The sequence below is a fragment of the Gossypium hirsutum genome, chromosome A01, assembly GCF_007990345.1.
Source record: "Gossypium hirsutum isolate 1008001.06 chromosome A01, Gossypium_hirsutum_v2.1, whole genome shotgun sequence".
In the NCBI taxonomy this organism is placed as follows: Eukaryota; Viridiplantae; Streptophyta; class Magnoliopsida; order Malvales; family Malvaceae; genus Gossypium; species Gossypium hirsutum.
Window position 1 is genome coordinate 119,059,213 of NC_053424.1, and position 17,217 is coordinate 119,076,429.

General features: G+C 32.4%; 3 protein-coding genes and 1 pseudogene across 3 annotated transcripts; 2 read left to right on the plus strand and 2 right to left on the minus strand.

The window, feature by feature from the left end:
* The first annotated feature begins 264 nt into the window (after positions 1–264).
* Positions 265–2,711, plus strand: LOC107958038 (pentatricopeptide repeat-containing protein At3g09060). The gene has a single exon (XM_016893692.2). The coding sequence runs from the start codon at positions 389–391 to the stop codon at positions 2,474–2,476; it is 2,088 nt and encodes a 695-aa protein (XP_016749181.1). The 5' UTR covers positions 265–388; the 3' UTR covers positions 2,477–2,711.
* Positions 2,712–2,932: 221 nt separating this feature from the next.
* Positions 2,933–4,301, minus strand: LOC107958039 (uncharacterized). The gene is made up of 2 exons (XM_016893693.2): positions 3,797–4,301; positions 2,933–3,449 (listed from the first exon to the last, which is right to left on the minus strand). The coding sequence occupies exons 1-2, from the start codon at positions 4,133–4,135 to the stop codon at positions 3,018–3,020; spliced, it is 771 nt and encodes a 256-aa protein (XP_016749182.1). The 5' UTR covers positions 4,136–4,301; the 3' UTR covers positions 2,933–3,017.
* A 1,133-nt stretch (positions 4,302–5,434) lies between these two features.
* Positions 5,435–7,329, minus strand: LOC107958041 (protein NRT1/ PTR FAMILY 8.1-like; annotated as a pseudogene).
* A 4,966-nt stretch (positions 7,330–12,295) lies between these two features.
* On the plus strand, positions 12,296–16,601 carry LOC107958040 (laccase-4). The gene is made up of 5 exons (XM_016893694.2): positions 12,296–12,571; positions 12,695–12,846; positions 13,597–13,970; positions 14,448–15,374; positions 16,209–16,601. The coding sequence occupies exons 1-5, from the start codon at positions 12,479–12,481 to the stop codon at positions 16,337–16,339; spliced, it is 1,677 nt and encodes a 558-aa protein (XP_016749183.2). The 5' UTR covers positions 12,296–12,478; the 3' UTR covers positions 16,340–16,601.
* The last annotated feature ends 616 nt before the right edge of the window (positions 16,602–17,217 follow it).

A 17,217-nucleotide genomic window follows, 5' to 3' on the forward strand; every position in this document is an offset into this window, starting at 1 on the left:
CGATTGAATCGGGTTAAAAATCTAGTTTAATCAACAATTGAATCGATTCAACTGAATTTTTTTTATTTTATAATAATTTATAATAATTTATTTAATTAAATCGAATAAACTAATTAAAACAAATATCAATAATCTAACCAATCCAACCACTAACTTGTAAAAATATTAGTTAAAAATAATTTCACATCCACAGCGCCCAATAGTTTGGGCCTAAATTTACCCATATTTTTATAGCTGCTTGCGCATATAAGCCCAATCTATCCCAATTATGACCCAAATTTCCCAATATAGAACATAATTTCTGGTCGCCGTAAATTCCTTCCTTTTTCTCAACAGCGTAAGCTTGAACAATGCGACTACCAATTTCCCAGAAACCACCCTATTTTCCATGACCAACTTCCCCCAAAACCTCTCACCAAAGCGGCTTCTCAAGCTTCTCAAATCAGAAACAAACCCTTACTCTGCATTGGCTCTCTTCGACTCAGCAACTCACCATCCGGGTTACACCCACTCACCCGACGTTTTCCACCACATCCTCCGTAGACTGATCGATTCCCGTCTCGTTTCCCACGTCACTAGGATCGTTCAACTCATTGAAAGCCAGAAATGTAATTGCCCAGAAGATGTTGCTTTGACGGTAATCAAAGCTTATGCTAAAAACTCAATGCCTGATAAAGCATTAGATTCCTTCCAAAGAATGAAACAGGTTTTCGGGTGTGAACCTGGTATTCGGTCTTACAACACTTTGCTCAACGCTTTTGTTGAGTCGAATCGTTGGGATGAAGCTGAGTCGTTTTTTAAGTATTTTGAAACGGTGGGTATGGAGCCGAATTTGCAAACCTATAATATTTTGATTAAGGTTGCTTGTAAAAAGAAGCAGTTTAAGCACGCGAAGGAGATGTTGGATTGTATGTGGAAAACGGGTTTTCAACCAAATGTGCAAAGCTATGGGAGTTTGATTAGTGGGTTTGTTAAAGGTGGGAACTTGGTTGTTGCTATGGAAGTGTTCGACGAAATGTTTGAGAGAAAAGTGATCCCTGATGTTATGTGTTATAATATATTAATTGATGGGTTTTTCAAAAATAGAGATTTTGTGAAGGCAAATGAGGTTTGGGAGAGATTGTTGGAAGATTCTTCGGCTTATCCGAATTCGGTTACTTATAATGTTATGATTAATGGTTTGTGCAAATGTGGAAAGTTTGATGAGTGTTTGAGTATATGGGAAAGGATGAAAAAGAATGAAAGAGAGAAGGATTTGTTTACTTATAGTAGTATGATTCATGGCTTATGTGAGGCAGGGAATATTGATGGTGCTGAGAGAGTTTATAAAGACATGGTTGAAAATGGTGTAATGATTGATGTGGTTACTTATAATGCAATGCTTAATGGGTACTGTAAAGCTAGGAAAATTAAAGACAGTTTTGAGTTGTGGAAATTGATGAAGAAAGAGGGTTGTATAAATGTTGTTAGTTTTAATATATTCATTAGAGGGTTGTTGGAGAATGGGAAGGTAGATGAAGCTCTTTCTCTATGGGGGAACTTGCCTCAAAGAGGTTGCTGTGCTGATGCTTCAACTTATGGAGTTTTGATTCATGGATTGTGTAGAAATGGGTTCTTAAGAAAAGCTTTGGATATATTGCAAGAGGGTGAACTTGGGGAAGGTAAAGTGGATAGCTTTGGATATTCTTCAATGATTGATGGGTTAGGCAAACAAGGGAGACTAGATGAAGTAGCCGGTTTAATTTGTCGAATGGTCAAGTGTGGTCATAAACTGAATCCTTATGTTTATAATCCCTTGATTCAGGCTTTTATCCAAGCATCCAGACTTGATGATGCAGTTAGATTTTTCAAGGGAGTGGACTCAATGGGTTGTTCTCCTTCTGTTGTTTCATATAATATTCTCATTTCGGGTTTATGTAAAGCAGATAGATTTCGAGAGGCGTATTCAATCTTGAATGAAATGCTAGAGAAAGGGTGGAAACCGGACATGATTACGTACAGCTCATTGATGAAAGGTCTTTTCCGAGGAAAGAATGTTGAAATGGCACTTGGGTTATGGAACCATGTGCTTGACAAAGCCTTAAAGCCTGATGTAACTATGCATAATATCGTCATTCATGGTCTTTGCTCCGTTGGCAAAGTTGAGGATGCTTTACAGCTCTATTCAAAGATGAGACAAAGGAACTGTGCTACTAACCTCGTAACCTATAATACTATCATGGAAGGGCTTTACAAAACTGGAGAATACGAGAAGGCATCGGAGATCTGGACCCAAATTTCAAGTGATGGACTACAGCCAGATATTATTTCTTATAACATTACTCTCAAGGGGCTTTGTTCTTGTGGTAAGATATTAGATGCAATTGGCTTTTTGGATGATGCTTTAGAGCGTGGAATCCTCCCAACTGTCATTACCTGGAACATCCTAGTCAGGGCAGTGCTGACCACTGGCTTTAAGATGGCTGTTTCGATTTAGGATTCACTTGCAGTTAAATTCCCATTTCTGGACTTTTGGCAGTTGAAACTATGGTGCGCTCTTCACCAGATCAAGAATCCCGAGGACTAGTCTTTGAGTTGCGTACATTAAAGAGATCCTAAGTTCATTTACATGTTCCGGGATCAAGAATTGCTATCATTGTCATTCGTAAGACTTATTGGACGTACATGAGAGGATGGCTTTTACAATGAAAATTCTCTTGAAGTGATTGGAGGTATGGATGCATGAACACCTAAGGCTAAAAAGTCAAGTTCCTATACATGGCTTTTTTTAGAGTTTAGACATGACATGAAACCACACTCACATCTTGGGATATATATATTTACATTTATTGTTATAAGCATCGGATTTTGAAACTCGCATTGGTATTAGTGATGGCAGCTATGTCACTAAGATCAAATGTTGATGATGATGCAAAAGAAACATTGCTTGATGTATCAAACCCAAGTATTAAGTTATTACTTGGGGTTATTCAATCATGCTACACCATTTGTTAGATTAGATATAATAAGAAGAGCCTTTACTTGTTTTCATCATTCTTTTCTGTTTTTTCCTCTTCTGATAACACTGTCTGTTCATAGATAAACTGGGAAAACAAAGCAACTAAAATAGCTCCAAGAACTGCAACTTTTCGCCAATCCGATCCAGTGACCAACGAGTCCGCAATCCCAATGGCAAGCACCGTGATTAAAGCAAGGTAAAGATTCCTCCTTGCTTTTGACCCAACTTTTTCTTTAGTAACCTCCTTAACTTTCTCAGCTTCCTCCATTGCTTTTGCTTTGTCTATAGGCTTTTTCTCTGTCAAGTTCTTAAAGAACAAACCTTCATTCCTTTCTTTCTCCATTTGACCTTCAAATTCTGCTAATTGATCTTCATTCATCTCAAGCTCTTGCCTGTTCAATTCTTGTGATTCTTCAAAAGCTTGCATTTGACTCTCAATGTTCTCCATTATCTGCTTAACACAAACAAAATGAGGTAAAAGTATTATAGAAGCCCCTGTACTAGAATTCAGATTACATTTTGCCTTTTTTACTAAAAAAAAATAGGCAAATTAGTTTCTGTACATTAAATTAAAGAGCAAAAAGACCAGTTTTTAACAGTAAAAAATGGATAGAATTTTTAACAGAAGGGCTAGTTTGTTTTTTTATCTAACATATAGAGACTCATTTACCCATTTTTTTGAGTAGAGGGGGCAAAATGCAATCTGAATAGTACTTTTGCCAACAGAATGAATAACAACAACAACATCACTCACAAGCAGATTTACATATCAACCAGTTTTTTTATATAAACCCCTACCCTTTCACTAGCTTCTTCAAGTCCTTTAAGAGCATCTTCACCAACTTTATCAAACTCAGCATTAGCTTCTTCAGCAAATTGTGTGAGATAAGCTGATCTTTCGTCTAAATAATCCGTTAGACGAACCTTTTGAGCCTGCAACATAGCTATTTGAGCAAGCAGGTCTTGTTTACGAGTGTCACCTTCCGGTTCGGGGTCGGAATCCGACTCAGAATCATTCGATTTGCTGAGACACAGTATGGGGTTCTTTGTGTATGTTGTAATTCTTCTGGTTTGGAAAAAAACCTGGTTACTACTGTGTGTAAAGGAAGCTTGAATGGATTTGAGGGCTATCATCATTTTTTTTTCCAATATGGGGATGGAATGGCGGCTTAATTTTGTATGTTTCTATTTACAATTGGATGCGTTTTGTTTCTGTGTTTGAACCTCTCATTTTTTGTGTACATTATCCAGTTTTGTGAGCTATATTAATATAAAGAGAGCTGTGTGAAATTACCATTTTGCTTCCTTAAAAAGGGTATCAGGTTGTTTCTTTAAGTTTTTTTTTTTTGGACTTTATCCATTGTTTGAAGAATTATTGGTTTTTTTATTTATATTCGAATTATGTATTGACACAAAATATAAATATAAATAAAATTACAAAAGTTAATAATTAATCATTTTGACATTAAAATATATTAATTTAACAATATATAAAAAATTGATAATATTATTTAAATTATAATATATTAATTTATTATCTAATATTGTATTGTTTTAATGTTAAATTTTTTTAAAATTAAATAACAATAATATAATTTATTATAAGTTAGTTAAATATTTTTAAAAATATTTTGTAATTATATTACTTTTTTAATTTATTAGTAATTTTAAACAAAAAAACTAATATTGTAAAAATATTATAAATTTAATATGCATAACTGACTTGTGCATTGCACAAGAATGCAAATTAGTTGAGGTGAGCGTTTGATCGAATTAAATGAAAATTTTTTTAGTTAATTGAGTTGATGAGTGATGTTTTATCTTCCTAATTCGATTTTGAATTTTTTTTCAAATTAAGTCTAGTTAAATAAAATTCGAGTCGAATGAAGTTGTTTGAGTTAAATTAAAAAAAAGTTAAACATGTCAAATTAAAATTTTGTTACAATAAAGTACGATAAATTTGAATCATTAATTAACTTATTTATGTCTCAAAATTATTATTTCAGAAAACTTTTAATTTTTTAACATTCTTTATATGTTTTTTAGATTTTTTTTGAAAATTTTATATTTTTTTAAATATAATTTTTAAAATTTCTATAAATATTTTAAATTTAAAAAATTATTTTGAAGATTTTAAAGTTATTCTTCAAGAAAATAAACCAATATTCCACAACTTAGTTCTTTAAATCTATTATTTTTAACTGTAATTAAAAACGTTAAGGAATTAAATGAAATTAATAAGATTGATATGGTAAGATCTACTTGATTAATTCATATTTGAATCAGATATAATTTGCTTTTATCATAAGAAGTCAGTAACATGAACCAGCCTAACTCAAAATTATCTACACTTCAATATCAAATCAAAATCACAATGGAAAAAAAAATGAAATGACTTGAGCCTGAAAATTCGATTAAAAAATTCAAACCCAAAATAATACAAACTCGCAAAATAATTGAAAGGTAAACCGATTCAATCCAGATTAACTTCGAAACCAACCCAAACTGCCCAATTGATCATCAATTTCATATAGGTGCCTTCTTAAAAGTATACCATCTAGCAACCATAAGATAAACTCCCAAATTAAGCACACTCAACACTGCCAAAAGCCAAAAGAAATAGTGAGGATGACCATAATTCAAATTATCTGGTATCCACCCATAATCACCATCCCTAGTGCTAAAATCAGCCACTATATTCACAAGAAATGGGCTCAAATCATTCCCTAAAGCAGCTGTTGCAAGTGAAAGAGCAGAACATAAGCTCCTAATAGCGTCTGGTGCTTGTTCATAGACGAATTCCAATTGTCCAATAAAGGTAAAATCTTCAGCACATCCTATAATGAAGTATTGTGGAACTTGCCAAAAGATCGACATCGGGATATGTATAAGTTTGTAGTAGTTATGTTCTTTTACTTTACGGAGTCGAACAAGTTCCAATGTGACAGTAGATAGCATGGCGAAGATATAAATGACAAGGTCGATTGCCATGCGTTGGAGTTGGGTGAACCCATTTTTATGACCGGTTAATTTTCATGATAAGAGAACGATGAAACGTTCATAAACTAGAACCCAGAAGATAACATTGATCGTCTCGAAGAGAAATAGTGAAGCCAAAGGGATCTCGAATGATGGGCTCATGTGAAGCTACATTGTGTTGCCTTGTAGTACAAACAATGTGCCCATTTGACTATATACAGCTGAAAATATAATACCTGTTGCCCATATGGGAAGTAACCTTATTATGGATTTAAGTTCTTCAATTTGGGCTATTGTGCAAAGCTTCCATGGATTAATGGATCCTTAGATTTGATCATTTGAAGTTACCACAGCTGCCTTGTCAAAGAAGCTATAATGGTACATACATTAATGAAATCAATTAGTACACAATTATAACATTACGTGGTAAAAGTATCACAAAATTTTCTGTACTATACATTAGATTGCATTTTAGTCCTCGGACAAATTAACTTTTGTACCGTACATGAGTAAGCAAAGCAACTCCTTCAAAATTTGGTGTTTATGTATAAGGTATAAAAATAAATTTAGCTCTCAACCTAATAAAGCTAAAAGGTCAAAACGGCATTAGTAACCAATTTTTTTAAAAAAAATTAATTAAGTCCTTTTAAATTTTAAAAATTATTAAAAATCATCAAAATTTCGTACCTTAATTGCTTCGTATGATTGAGTTTTCGGCTTCCTCGAACTGTAGAAGAGACTTGTCGTTCGGGACTTCAACTCGAGCTTTCCCGACGGAAGCAACCATAACCTGGAAGATTCGAGTAAGGGGACTCCCTCCTGGTCTTTGGTTTCTATACAACTTCGTACCCGAAAGAAGCTCGCAACTGCAATAGCCATGGCAACGGCTGGAATCCCAAACCCCCAACCACATCCCATGTTTGTTTGTATCCAAACAAGGAACGAAGAAGCGACAAGTGCACCGATATTAATCGAAAAATAGAACCAATTGAAGAAAGAACTCTTCTGTTTCTTTTCTGTTTCATCGGAATCATCAAATTGATCCTCACCGAACGAAGAAACACAAGGCTTAATTCATCCGGTACCAAGGGCTATTTAGTATAGTCCTAGAAAAAACACTCCAATTTGTAACCCTGTCGAATGGCAAATGTTGTTTTCGTCGCATTTCGGTTTTAGCCCATGAATTGATGCCGATATTGTCAATATAATCATGCCCTGCAATGAACTTACACAACTTAGTGACTAAAAAAAATTGACCAAACCCGAAATAAACTTACGAAAACGGAGAAACTAGCAATCGTCCAGTATCGTCCCAAATACGCATCAGCGAAAAACGCTCCAATTAAAGGCATGACGTAACACATTCCCGACCAATTCGTGACGTTACTAACGGCCATGACGTTTCGTTGATTGAGTTGGAATTTTAGATAATTAACAAGGTTCGTGTTAATCCCATAGTAAGCTAATCTCTCACAGCATTCATTTCCTATATATAAAGCATACGCATCAAATGTACCTTAAAAGGGATCATTGAAAATACCAGACCATGGAACATACATAGAATTTGTAACATATACAATTACCTAGGATGTAAGGACATGCTTTCCATGTCCCGGTCTTATGTTTGACGGCCGGTTTGTTCCGTCCTCCTTATATATATATATCTTCTTCTGCCATTACAATCCAATTAAAACCCCAAGGATTCAATGATCAAAAGTTCAAAGTTCAGCAAGCATATTGAGAGCTGAATTGAAACCCCGGAAGCAAGTGATTACTTATAAGCCATTGACATTAGCAATTTTGGGCACACAGTTGGATCAGACACCATTAAATGCTTGGTGAAACTGAAACAGGGCAGTGTCCGATTGATGTAAGATATTAATTATAAGTCTAATGTTCGAAACATGAATAAATGCAGATTTACTTAGAAAAGATTGAGTTATATTTTTTTTCTTGTTGGTGGGCACATTTTGATAGGAAAACAAAATGATCTTCGCTGCTTTCATTTGAAACATTTAAGTCCTTTTCACTCACTGATTTTGTCAGTGGCAGCCATTGATGAATTTTTGGGACTTATCTTATTATCATTTTAACAATTAGATGGGTGGTGAAATTAATTAAGACATTAATTTTCAATTTGATTGGTTTGATTGTCAATTCAATTTTAATGAAATAAATTATTTAAAATATATATTATAAAATTATAAAATTTCGTTTAATCAATTTTTAGTTTAATTGGTCCAACCCTTTTATTCAGATTGATGTACTGATCAATTTTTAGTCTAGTTGATTTGAGCGATAAATCCGTTTGATTCTAACAACAATAAGATTTTGCTAGCAAGTGCATTTTAATGTTTATGGCGATCTTTAAGATGAGTTAATATAACTTTATAATAATCACTTTGGTCCTGTTTGGTGTTTGACAATTGATTATATTAACTATTAAATGCACATTTTATTTAAAAATATTTACTTGTTTATAATACTTTAGTTTTTATTGAATGAAATTATTGAAATGAAACACTATTATCAACGAATTAAAATATCCATTATAGAAATTAATTAGTGAATATTTTTAAAATTTTAAATAAACAAATTTCTTAAATTCCTTATTTGCAAATTTCTTAACTTGGAAATATATTAAGAGTACATAAATTAATCAGTGATTTTTTTTAGAATGGAAGCTGTTGATATTTTGACGCCCCTTTTAGGTTTGAGAGCATGTGGCAAAGAGAATAATTTTTAGCAAGCATGGTCAAATATGTCATTCTATGTATCTCATTCTCAATCAGTTGCGAAAAAAATTATCCGTTCCAACGTTTTTTATTTTGGAGGTTTTAGCTTAACAAGCTCTTGTAAACCTCCATTCACCAAACACTACAATTAGAGGATTTGATTACTCAATTCTCTATTTGTACCCAAATCAAACACCATCTTTATATTAAATTTAATGTTAGATGGTAGCTTACACTAATACACATAACGATAAATTATTTGCTTACACTAATACGCATAACGATAAATTATTTATGTTTAAATTTTTATTTAATATCCCACGCTCTTATTTTTTTAAAATAATATATATAATGAAAATATTATAAAAAATAGTCTATAATTTTATTTTATCAAATTTTATATAAAATAATTTATTAATATATCAAAATTTATACAATATACTTTAAATATAATTATAAAAAATAAAAATAATACAAATTTTCTTCTATTAAAAAAAAACATGAACAGATAAATGGATTTAAAAAAACAAGCCATGCATTGCTATAAAAAGTTGAAATTTAACACCTTTCTTTATTTTGCTTAGGCTATAGAAAAATAGAGGGTAGGCTTCTGTTTCAGTCCCTTAGAATGGTCTAAAAAAAGAAATTTTGGTCAGAGAATGGTCCAAAATTTGATCCCAATAAAGCCCATATATACAACCCCAAGCAATAAATCTATCTCCATTTTCCACTAGAGTTTTTGTATACATATGTTTAATTCACATCAATTTAATTTAGGGTTTATATAGATAGGAATCAAATATGTGATTTATTAAAGAATTTGTTTATTTCTATTTACAATTTTCAAATAATATTGGGTGAAGATGATATATCACGGTTTGAATCTGTATTAAATGGGTGTCTCACAAGAATTTTAACTATCATTTTATACGAATCAAGATTTCAAGATTTTTATTTCTTTTTTAATATTTTATTTCATTGTTGTCATATAATGATTGTTAGTTATAAATATATATACACCAATGTATTAAATACATTTATTTTTTTAACTTAGAGTTGTTCATTAGACAAATCAAGTTGGTTTCGAATTGGATCAATTAGGAATAGATCAATTTGGGTTTTAAAATTTTTGAGTTTGACCATTACAGATTCAGATTATTTTGGGTGCTTTGAGTTTGATCATTGCGGGTTCGAATAATTTTGGGTCATTTGGTCACTTCAAGCTCAGATCACTTCTAGTTACTTATTTGAATTATTTTACGTATGAGTCATTCAGATTAGAATTATTACTGGTTTAAGTCAAACTTGGGTTTAGGTTAATTAAGGTTTGAGTTGAATAGGTTTAGATTGTTGAATTTTCATGATTAACTCAAACTAGATCAAGTTTAAATTAAATTGATCCAATTGAATTTTTTGTATTCGGCTCAAAATTGAAATATTTACTCCAATTTATTCTTCCAAAACAACTTTTTTTTTTCATAATAGATGCCATAAAGTATAATCCCAATCAAAGCATAATCAAGCTTCCAACCAAAATGAGAATTTAGTTTAGCAATGTTTATTGGGTCGAGTAGTAAAGAGTTCAATATCCTTAAACGGTATCTTTGATTCAAATATTGTGGATGAAAAATATAAAGCTAAGAGAACTTGTCTCTCATTTAAAGGTCCGACTCAACTCAATTCCAAATTTAACCAAAATCCAATATAATTACCAAAAATCGCAAAATGTTAGACAAAAAACAGCAACCGGTTTACTATAGGGTCCAATTCCAACCACGGACAGTCTAGAAGTGATTTGAACTCAATTCCAAAGGAGTTCATCATAATTTGGTAGCTAACCCTAAACTTCAATAAGCCATTTGGTTTCAAATGAGTAATCTCATCCCCATTTAAACAAATATACTTTGGAAAACTTTGAAATTAAGGAGAGGGGAAAGCATGTTTCTTAGTTGGTTTTGTCTTGGCTTTCAAACAAGCGATTATAGTTAAACTGTTGGCCTATTAGGGTTGTCAATTTATGAAGATCATCATGAAAGCCATTTCTCAACCTTTTTGTTATCTTGGTTGATAATGTTAAAACAATCAGATTTAGTTTTTGTATTTAATTTTTTTTTCGATTTAAAATTTCAATTCAATCATTAAAATAGTTAGTATTTTTCGATTTAAAGTTTATTATCAATACACCCGTGCGATTGTATAAACTCAATAAATTGACAAAGTGAATATTTTATGTCAAAATTTGTCATAAGTACATCTATGCAATTACACCAACTTCAAAAACAAATCATACTTTATAATAAGCAATTTTCTACAGAAAACAACAAGAATGTCAATAATTGGACTAAAAATTTTAAATTGGATTTTAAGTACAAAGACGGAGAACATAATTTGACTTATAAAATATTCTCACAAATAACATTAAATAAAGAAATACATTCTTAATCCCTCTAAAAATTAATAATTTAATTAATTTAAAATAATTTTTTTAAAATTTTATCTGGATGTCTCGGCACAAAAATTTTTATTTCAATTTTCTTAGGTAAAAAAAGAAAAAGCCTGGGATGAAATAATCACACAGTAGCTGGCTTGGAATTCAATGCTTAAAGGTGGGCCTAAAGATGAATTTACTGACGATAAATTCCAACCAACCAATTTTCTGAGTTAAATGCTTGTAATTTATCTGGAAATGGCATTGAGAGGTTTAAGAACTTAAACTTCCAATTATGATTTGGTCCCTAAAAAACAACTTTTATGTGAAATGCAAGAAATAATGGGAATAAACCTTGTTTTTTCTCCATCTTTCTTGTTTCTAGAGGATACATTCATCCACCTAACAAAGAAGAAATCATATGTTTAAGCAGTAATAAATCTATTTCTAAGTTTGTATTATTCATAACTCTCCCCAAACTTTAAAATTGGAAGACGCTCAAATCTACATTTTCCTTGTTATTGTAACAAGAACGATGCCAACTAAATTAAGAGCCAAAATTCAGATGTTGTGATTTTTTTTTGGAATTCAAATCTCATGGTTATTAGCATGAAGTAAACGGTTTTATTGTCTTTCTAAACTTGCCCGTATTTTCAAAAGGTAAATTCATGTATCTTTTCGACTCGTATTGAATCATTTTTTTATCATCACAAGATGATAATGTTTGAATCCGTATCATTTAGGTGTCAGTTGATGACCTAAATTCGACTCTCACTATGTGTGGGTCTCCAATTTCACAATGCGTAGTTACCCTGTGCTGGTTTTGTCTAATTCTTTGTCCATTTGTGTTTTTTACTTGTTTGATTCTTCTTTTCTTTTTTTTGGTATTTTTAATATCCGTTTTAAAGTCCATATTTGAGGCTCGTTGCTGCCCCTACTAATAATGTCGTTTTCAAGGTTCAAACCTAATTCTTCCCTACAAGCAGAATGTGTCTTACCATTGCAACCAACAATTGTTGGTATTATTGGTTTGAATCTACTTAAACTAGCTGGTAATTTAAAATTTTGTAAATACATGTATAGATTTTTTTTGTCACAAGTGTAAAATAATTTAGTGTATATTAATAATTTTCAAGTTAAGCTAGATTGAACCCATACTCATTTTACGAGTCTAATATTCGATAATTTAAACATATGATAATCCAAATTTTAATTAGAAATATCCAACACCAATAGGTCGCTTTAAAATGGTGCAATGTTAGAGTTCATACAGAACCGCAACAAAGCCAAGGGAAAAACCATGTGAAAAAATCAAACAATAACAAAAGAAAAAGAAAAATGGAGTCTTCAACCATTCGAATTTTAGTTATTGATGCAATAATCCACTTTCCTGTTCTTATCGACAGTGCTGTTCGACAATACAAGTTCGATGTAAGTGTCTATCACTCCATTTGTTTTAATTGTTAGATGTTTTTAATTGGTTAGGAATTAACTAAAACATGTTACTCAGTACTATTGTGTGTTGTGTTTTGTTGGTAAACTTGGCAAATTAAGGTGGTAATGAAGAATGCAACTATGTTATGTTCGACAAAACCCATTGTTACAGTCAATGGTATGTTCCCAGGTCCAACGTTGTACGCTGTGGAAGATGATACAGTGCTTATCAATGTCGTTAACCATGTCAATTACAATGTCACCATTCACTGGTGAGAACCCTAAAAATTTCCTTTTTTTATTATTTATTTTTAATCTGCTTTGAATCGGTTAAATTATCATTTTAATCCCTCTCTATTATGCTCAATTGTGAAATTTAGTCCGTATACATTAGGGTTAAGATTCTAAGTTCTAATTGAAATTTCAAAATATTGGTATTGTATAAATCAAGTATTTTTTGTCAACCTAACTATTAACTTGAGCATTAAATGTTAACTTGAATATGATGTGAATCATATTTAAAACACGTGCTTTACATATACTCCATACTAGATCCGAGCTAACATTTAACACCTAAGTCGATAGCAGCTCAGCTGATAGAAAAATTTGATTGAAATGATATTGATATTTTGAGGACTCAATTAGGTTAAATTAACCCCTATACTTTATTTTTAAACAATTTAGTCTATCTATTTTTAAAATTTTTATTAGTTTCTCCAAATAATTAATACCGTTAACTATTTCAATTAAAATTTTAGAATTTTTCCTAAATTCCAAGAAGAACAAAGAAATCATGTTAGCATTATGAGTTTGTATAGGTGTTTTAAAGGAAAATTCACAAATTAATGGTATGAATTATTTGAACTAACTAATGACGTTATAAACGTAAAGAAATAAAAAATTATGCCAAATAATAGTGACTAAATCTTCAATTTGAACATAATAGAGTGACCAAAACCAAAATTTGACCCTTTAAAATCACCATTCAACACTGAGAAAGCTTTTTTCATTGAGTTTTTCAGGCATGGTATCAGGCAACTTCGAACAGGTTGGGCAGATGGGCCAGCATATATTACACAGTGTCCAATCACGACAGGGCAAAGCTATATATATAATTTCACCATTACAGGCCAAAGAGGCACATTGCTATGGCATGCGCATATTCTCTGGCTAAGATCCACCGTCCACGGCGCCATTGTTATCTTGCCGAAGTGTTGTGTGCCTTATCCGTTCCCGAAACCCGACAAGGAAGTGGTTGTGGTGTTGGCTGAGTGGTGGAAATCCGACACTGAAGATGTTATCAACGAAGCAATCAAATCTGGTTTGGCTCCTAATGTCTCGGATGCTCACACCATTAATGGCTTGCCAGGACCAGTCTCCAATTGTCCTTCACAGGGTATTATTTCCCTTCCGCTCTTAATTACATATAATTTGATATCTTTATTTTTTAATAATGTTATTAGTATATTTCCATATCATGTAATTCGGGTCATCTGAAAATTTAATTAATTAATTTAAACAATAATAAATTTATAAATAATAAAAGAATCAAAGTCAATGGCACAATAAATTAAGATTGCCATAAAGTCAAGATCAAAGTTGTTTGTTCAATTCAAATCATATGTTAATTGTCATATGATCAAACATATAGCTATTAGTAGTTGGATTTTATTTTACTCTTTCAACTAAAAATTCAACTAAAAATACATGTAAAATAATTATTGTACGTTAAATTAAAAAATAATTACATTTATAATATTGTATATTATCATGAGTTGACATGCCACATGTTAACTATTTAAAAAATTTTAAGAGAAAAAAGTAATTCACTGCCCATTTTTTAAACTAACATGATATAATAATTTGCATGCAGGTGGTTTCACGTTGCACGTTGAAAAGGGGAAGACGTATCTACTACGTTTAATCAATGCTGCTCTTAACGAAGAGCTCTTCTTCAAGATCGCCGGCCACCATGTCACCATCGTCGAAGTCGACGCCACATACGTTAAACCCTTCAAAACCGACACTGTGCTAATCTCTCCGGGCCAAACCACCAACGTCCTTCTCTTCGCCGATCAAAAACAAGGCAACTACTTGGTCACCGTGTCCCCTTTCATGGACGCTCCCATTGCTGTAGATAATATAACCGCAACAGCCACCTTAAACTACATCGGAACACTCACAAACACCCCCACAATTCTCACTACCCCACCGCTGGAAAACGCCACGACGGTCGCCACAAATTTCGTAAACTCACTCCGTTCCCTCAATTCGAAACAATACCCGGCCTGGGTACCTCGAACCGTTGATTACAACCTTTATTTCACCGTTGGACTAGGGTTGAACCCTTGTCCTACATGCAAACCCGGTAATGGTAGCCGTGTGGTGGCTTCAATTAACAACTTGACATTCACATTGCCTACTACGGCATTGCTTCAAGCACATTACTTCAATATCAATGGGGTTTTCACGACGGATTTTCCGGCGAACCCGCCGTATGTTTTTAACTACACCGGGACTCCACCGTCGAATCTACAGACGATGAATGGGACAAAGGTTTTTAGGTTGGCTTATAATGCTAACGTGCAACTTGTTTTGCAAGGTACTGGGATTGTAGCACCTGAGAATCACCCAATTCACTTGCATGGATTTAGTTTCTACGCCGTTGGGAGGGGACCTGGAAACTATAATCCGATGACCGATCCGATGAAATTTAATCTTGTGGATCCGATTGAGAGGAACACTATTGGGGTACCATCTGGTGGATGGGTTGCTATTAGATTCCGTGCTGATAATCCAGGTATATTAACACTTTTATAATACATTAAGGGTTAATATAACTTTGAGCGTTCAACTTGGTAATTAAGTTCATACATGTAATTTTTTTTCCATTTTTATGCTTGAATTTGATATCCGAATCCATTTCGATCTTTGAACTTAGATTCTTTTAAATTTTGTTGATATCATCACTTAATTTTTTTTATGTCTAGCACAATTTTAGAGTGTCACAATATTAAATTTGTACGTTTACCTAGTTTAAGGACCAAAACGGGCTTAATGGTTAAGTTCAAGTACCAAAGTAGACAAAAAAAACACATGTATTAAAATGAATCTAATTGCGAAATTCAAAAACTACAAGTTATATTAACACTACATCATATTTAGAGTCATGAATTTTGTTCTAAACCATGTCCAATTTGAATTCCAACTCAACCTAACTTGATTTAAGCATGAAAAGTCAATAATTTGAACCCCCAACCTATCCTTGTTTGTCCTAAACTCAAATCCCAAATGAGTTGAACTCAACTAACCAAAATTGAAAATAACCCAAAATTACTCAAATCAAAGGTGAACAAAACTCAAATGACCCAAACCTATAATGACCAGTTTTGAAAAATTTAAGCCTCAATCCCGAATGATCTGAACCCAAAACAGCATGAACTCAAACTTGAACTTAAAATTAGCTTGAAATGAAATGAATTAAATTTTTAAAAATTAACTGAATTAACTCAACCAGATTGATCTAACTCAAACCGACCCAATCCACTCAATTCACAAAATCTAAAGTCTAATTACATTAATAAACTTCTTTCCTATACATTGTCCATCAATCTTATTTGTGGAAATTGTTCAGGAGTTTGGTTCTTGCATTGCCATTTGGAAGTGCATACAACATGGGGGCTTAAGATGGCATTCTTGGTGGACAATGGAAGAGGTCCTAACCAGTCACTTCTTCCACCTCCGATCGATCTTCCGAAATGTTGAAAACGACACCGAGATTTTCGAGTTCGGAAGAGATTGCAGTTTTTTCTTTGTTTCTGTATAAGCAAATGGTTTTGTTTGTCCAAATGAAAAGCAGCAAAGAGCTGGTACATTACACCGTTCTAGCCAATTTGGCTTACAAAACAAATACAATTATCCTGTACATTCTACTTTAATTCGACTTTTATAATGTTATTAGTAAGTCTAAATTAATAACTCTATTAGTTGTACAATCAAAGTGGTTATATGAATTTTGTTTTACGACTATTCAATTACAGAATCAAAGACATGTGAAAATCCAATCAACCATATTCAATCAATAATAAATTCACATGTCCTGTATTTTTAAAAAATCACATTATCACTTTAATAACAAAGCTATTGGTATTACCAATTTGGATATACTAATAGATTATAAAAGTATAAGACCAAATCCTGCCAAATCAAAGGATTAAATCCCAAATTTCAACAAAATAGAGGGAGTAAAGACCCATTACTCCAATACCCCATTGATATCATTGTTTTTCACAGCAATGTAGCATTGAAGCCTAGCATGGCCATCTTAAAATGTTCATTTGGAAAAGTTTGTTTACTTTCATGAATTCCAATTTATTTTTAGGTCTGTTATTTTTTTTTTTTGGTAAATAGAACAAAGAACTAACAGGAATAACTCCTAGTCATATTAACAAAACAAGATTCATCCTTCAAAAGCACTTGTATTTCCAGCGGGGGTTCTTCAAAAATCTGCAAAGTCTCGCTCTTCCTTAAGGCCATTTTAGCCAAAGTATCTGCTACTTGATTAGACTCTCTTGGGTTATAATTTAAGGACCACTTCTCTTCATAGGCTAGGATTTGGTGAATCCTCCTTATCAGGGAGCTCA

Excerpts from the sequence above, each read along its gene's own strand:
- LOC107958038 (XM_016893692.2), top strand. The coding sequence starts at position 389 with ATGACCAACTTCCCCCAAAACCTCTCACCAAAGCGGCTTCTCAAGCTT.
- LOC107958039 (XM_016893693.2), bottom strand. The coding sequence starts at position 4,135 with ATGATGATAGCCCTCAAATCCATTCAAGCTTCCTTTACACACAGTAGT. Across the intron at positions 3,450-3,796 it reads TTGAAGAAGCTAGTGAAAGG|ATAATGGAGAACATTGAGAG; the intron begins GTAGGGGTTTAT and ends TGTGTTAAGCAG.
- LOC107958040 (XM_016893694.2), top strand. The coding sequence starts at position 12,479 with ATGGAGTCTTCAACCATTCGAATTTTAGTTATTGATGCAATAATCCAC. Across the intron at positions 12,572-12,694 it reads TTCGACAATACAAGTTCGAT|GTGGTAATGAAGAATGCAAC; the intron begins GTAAGTGTCTAT and ends TGGCAAATTAAG. Across the intron at positions 12,847-13,596 it reads TACAATGTCACCATTCACTG|GCATGGTATCAGGCAACTTC; the intron begins GTGAGAACCCTA and ends TGAGTTTTTCAG.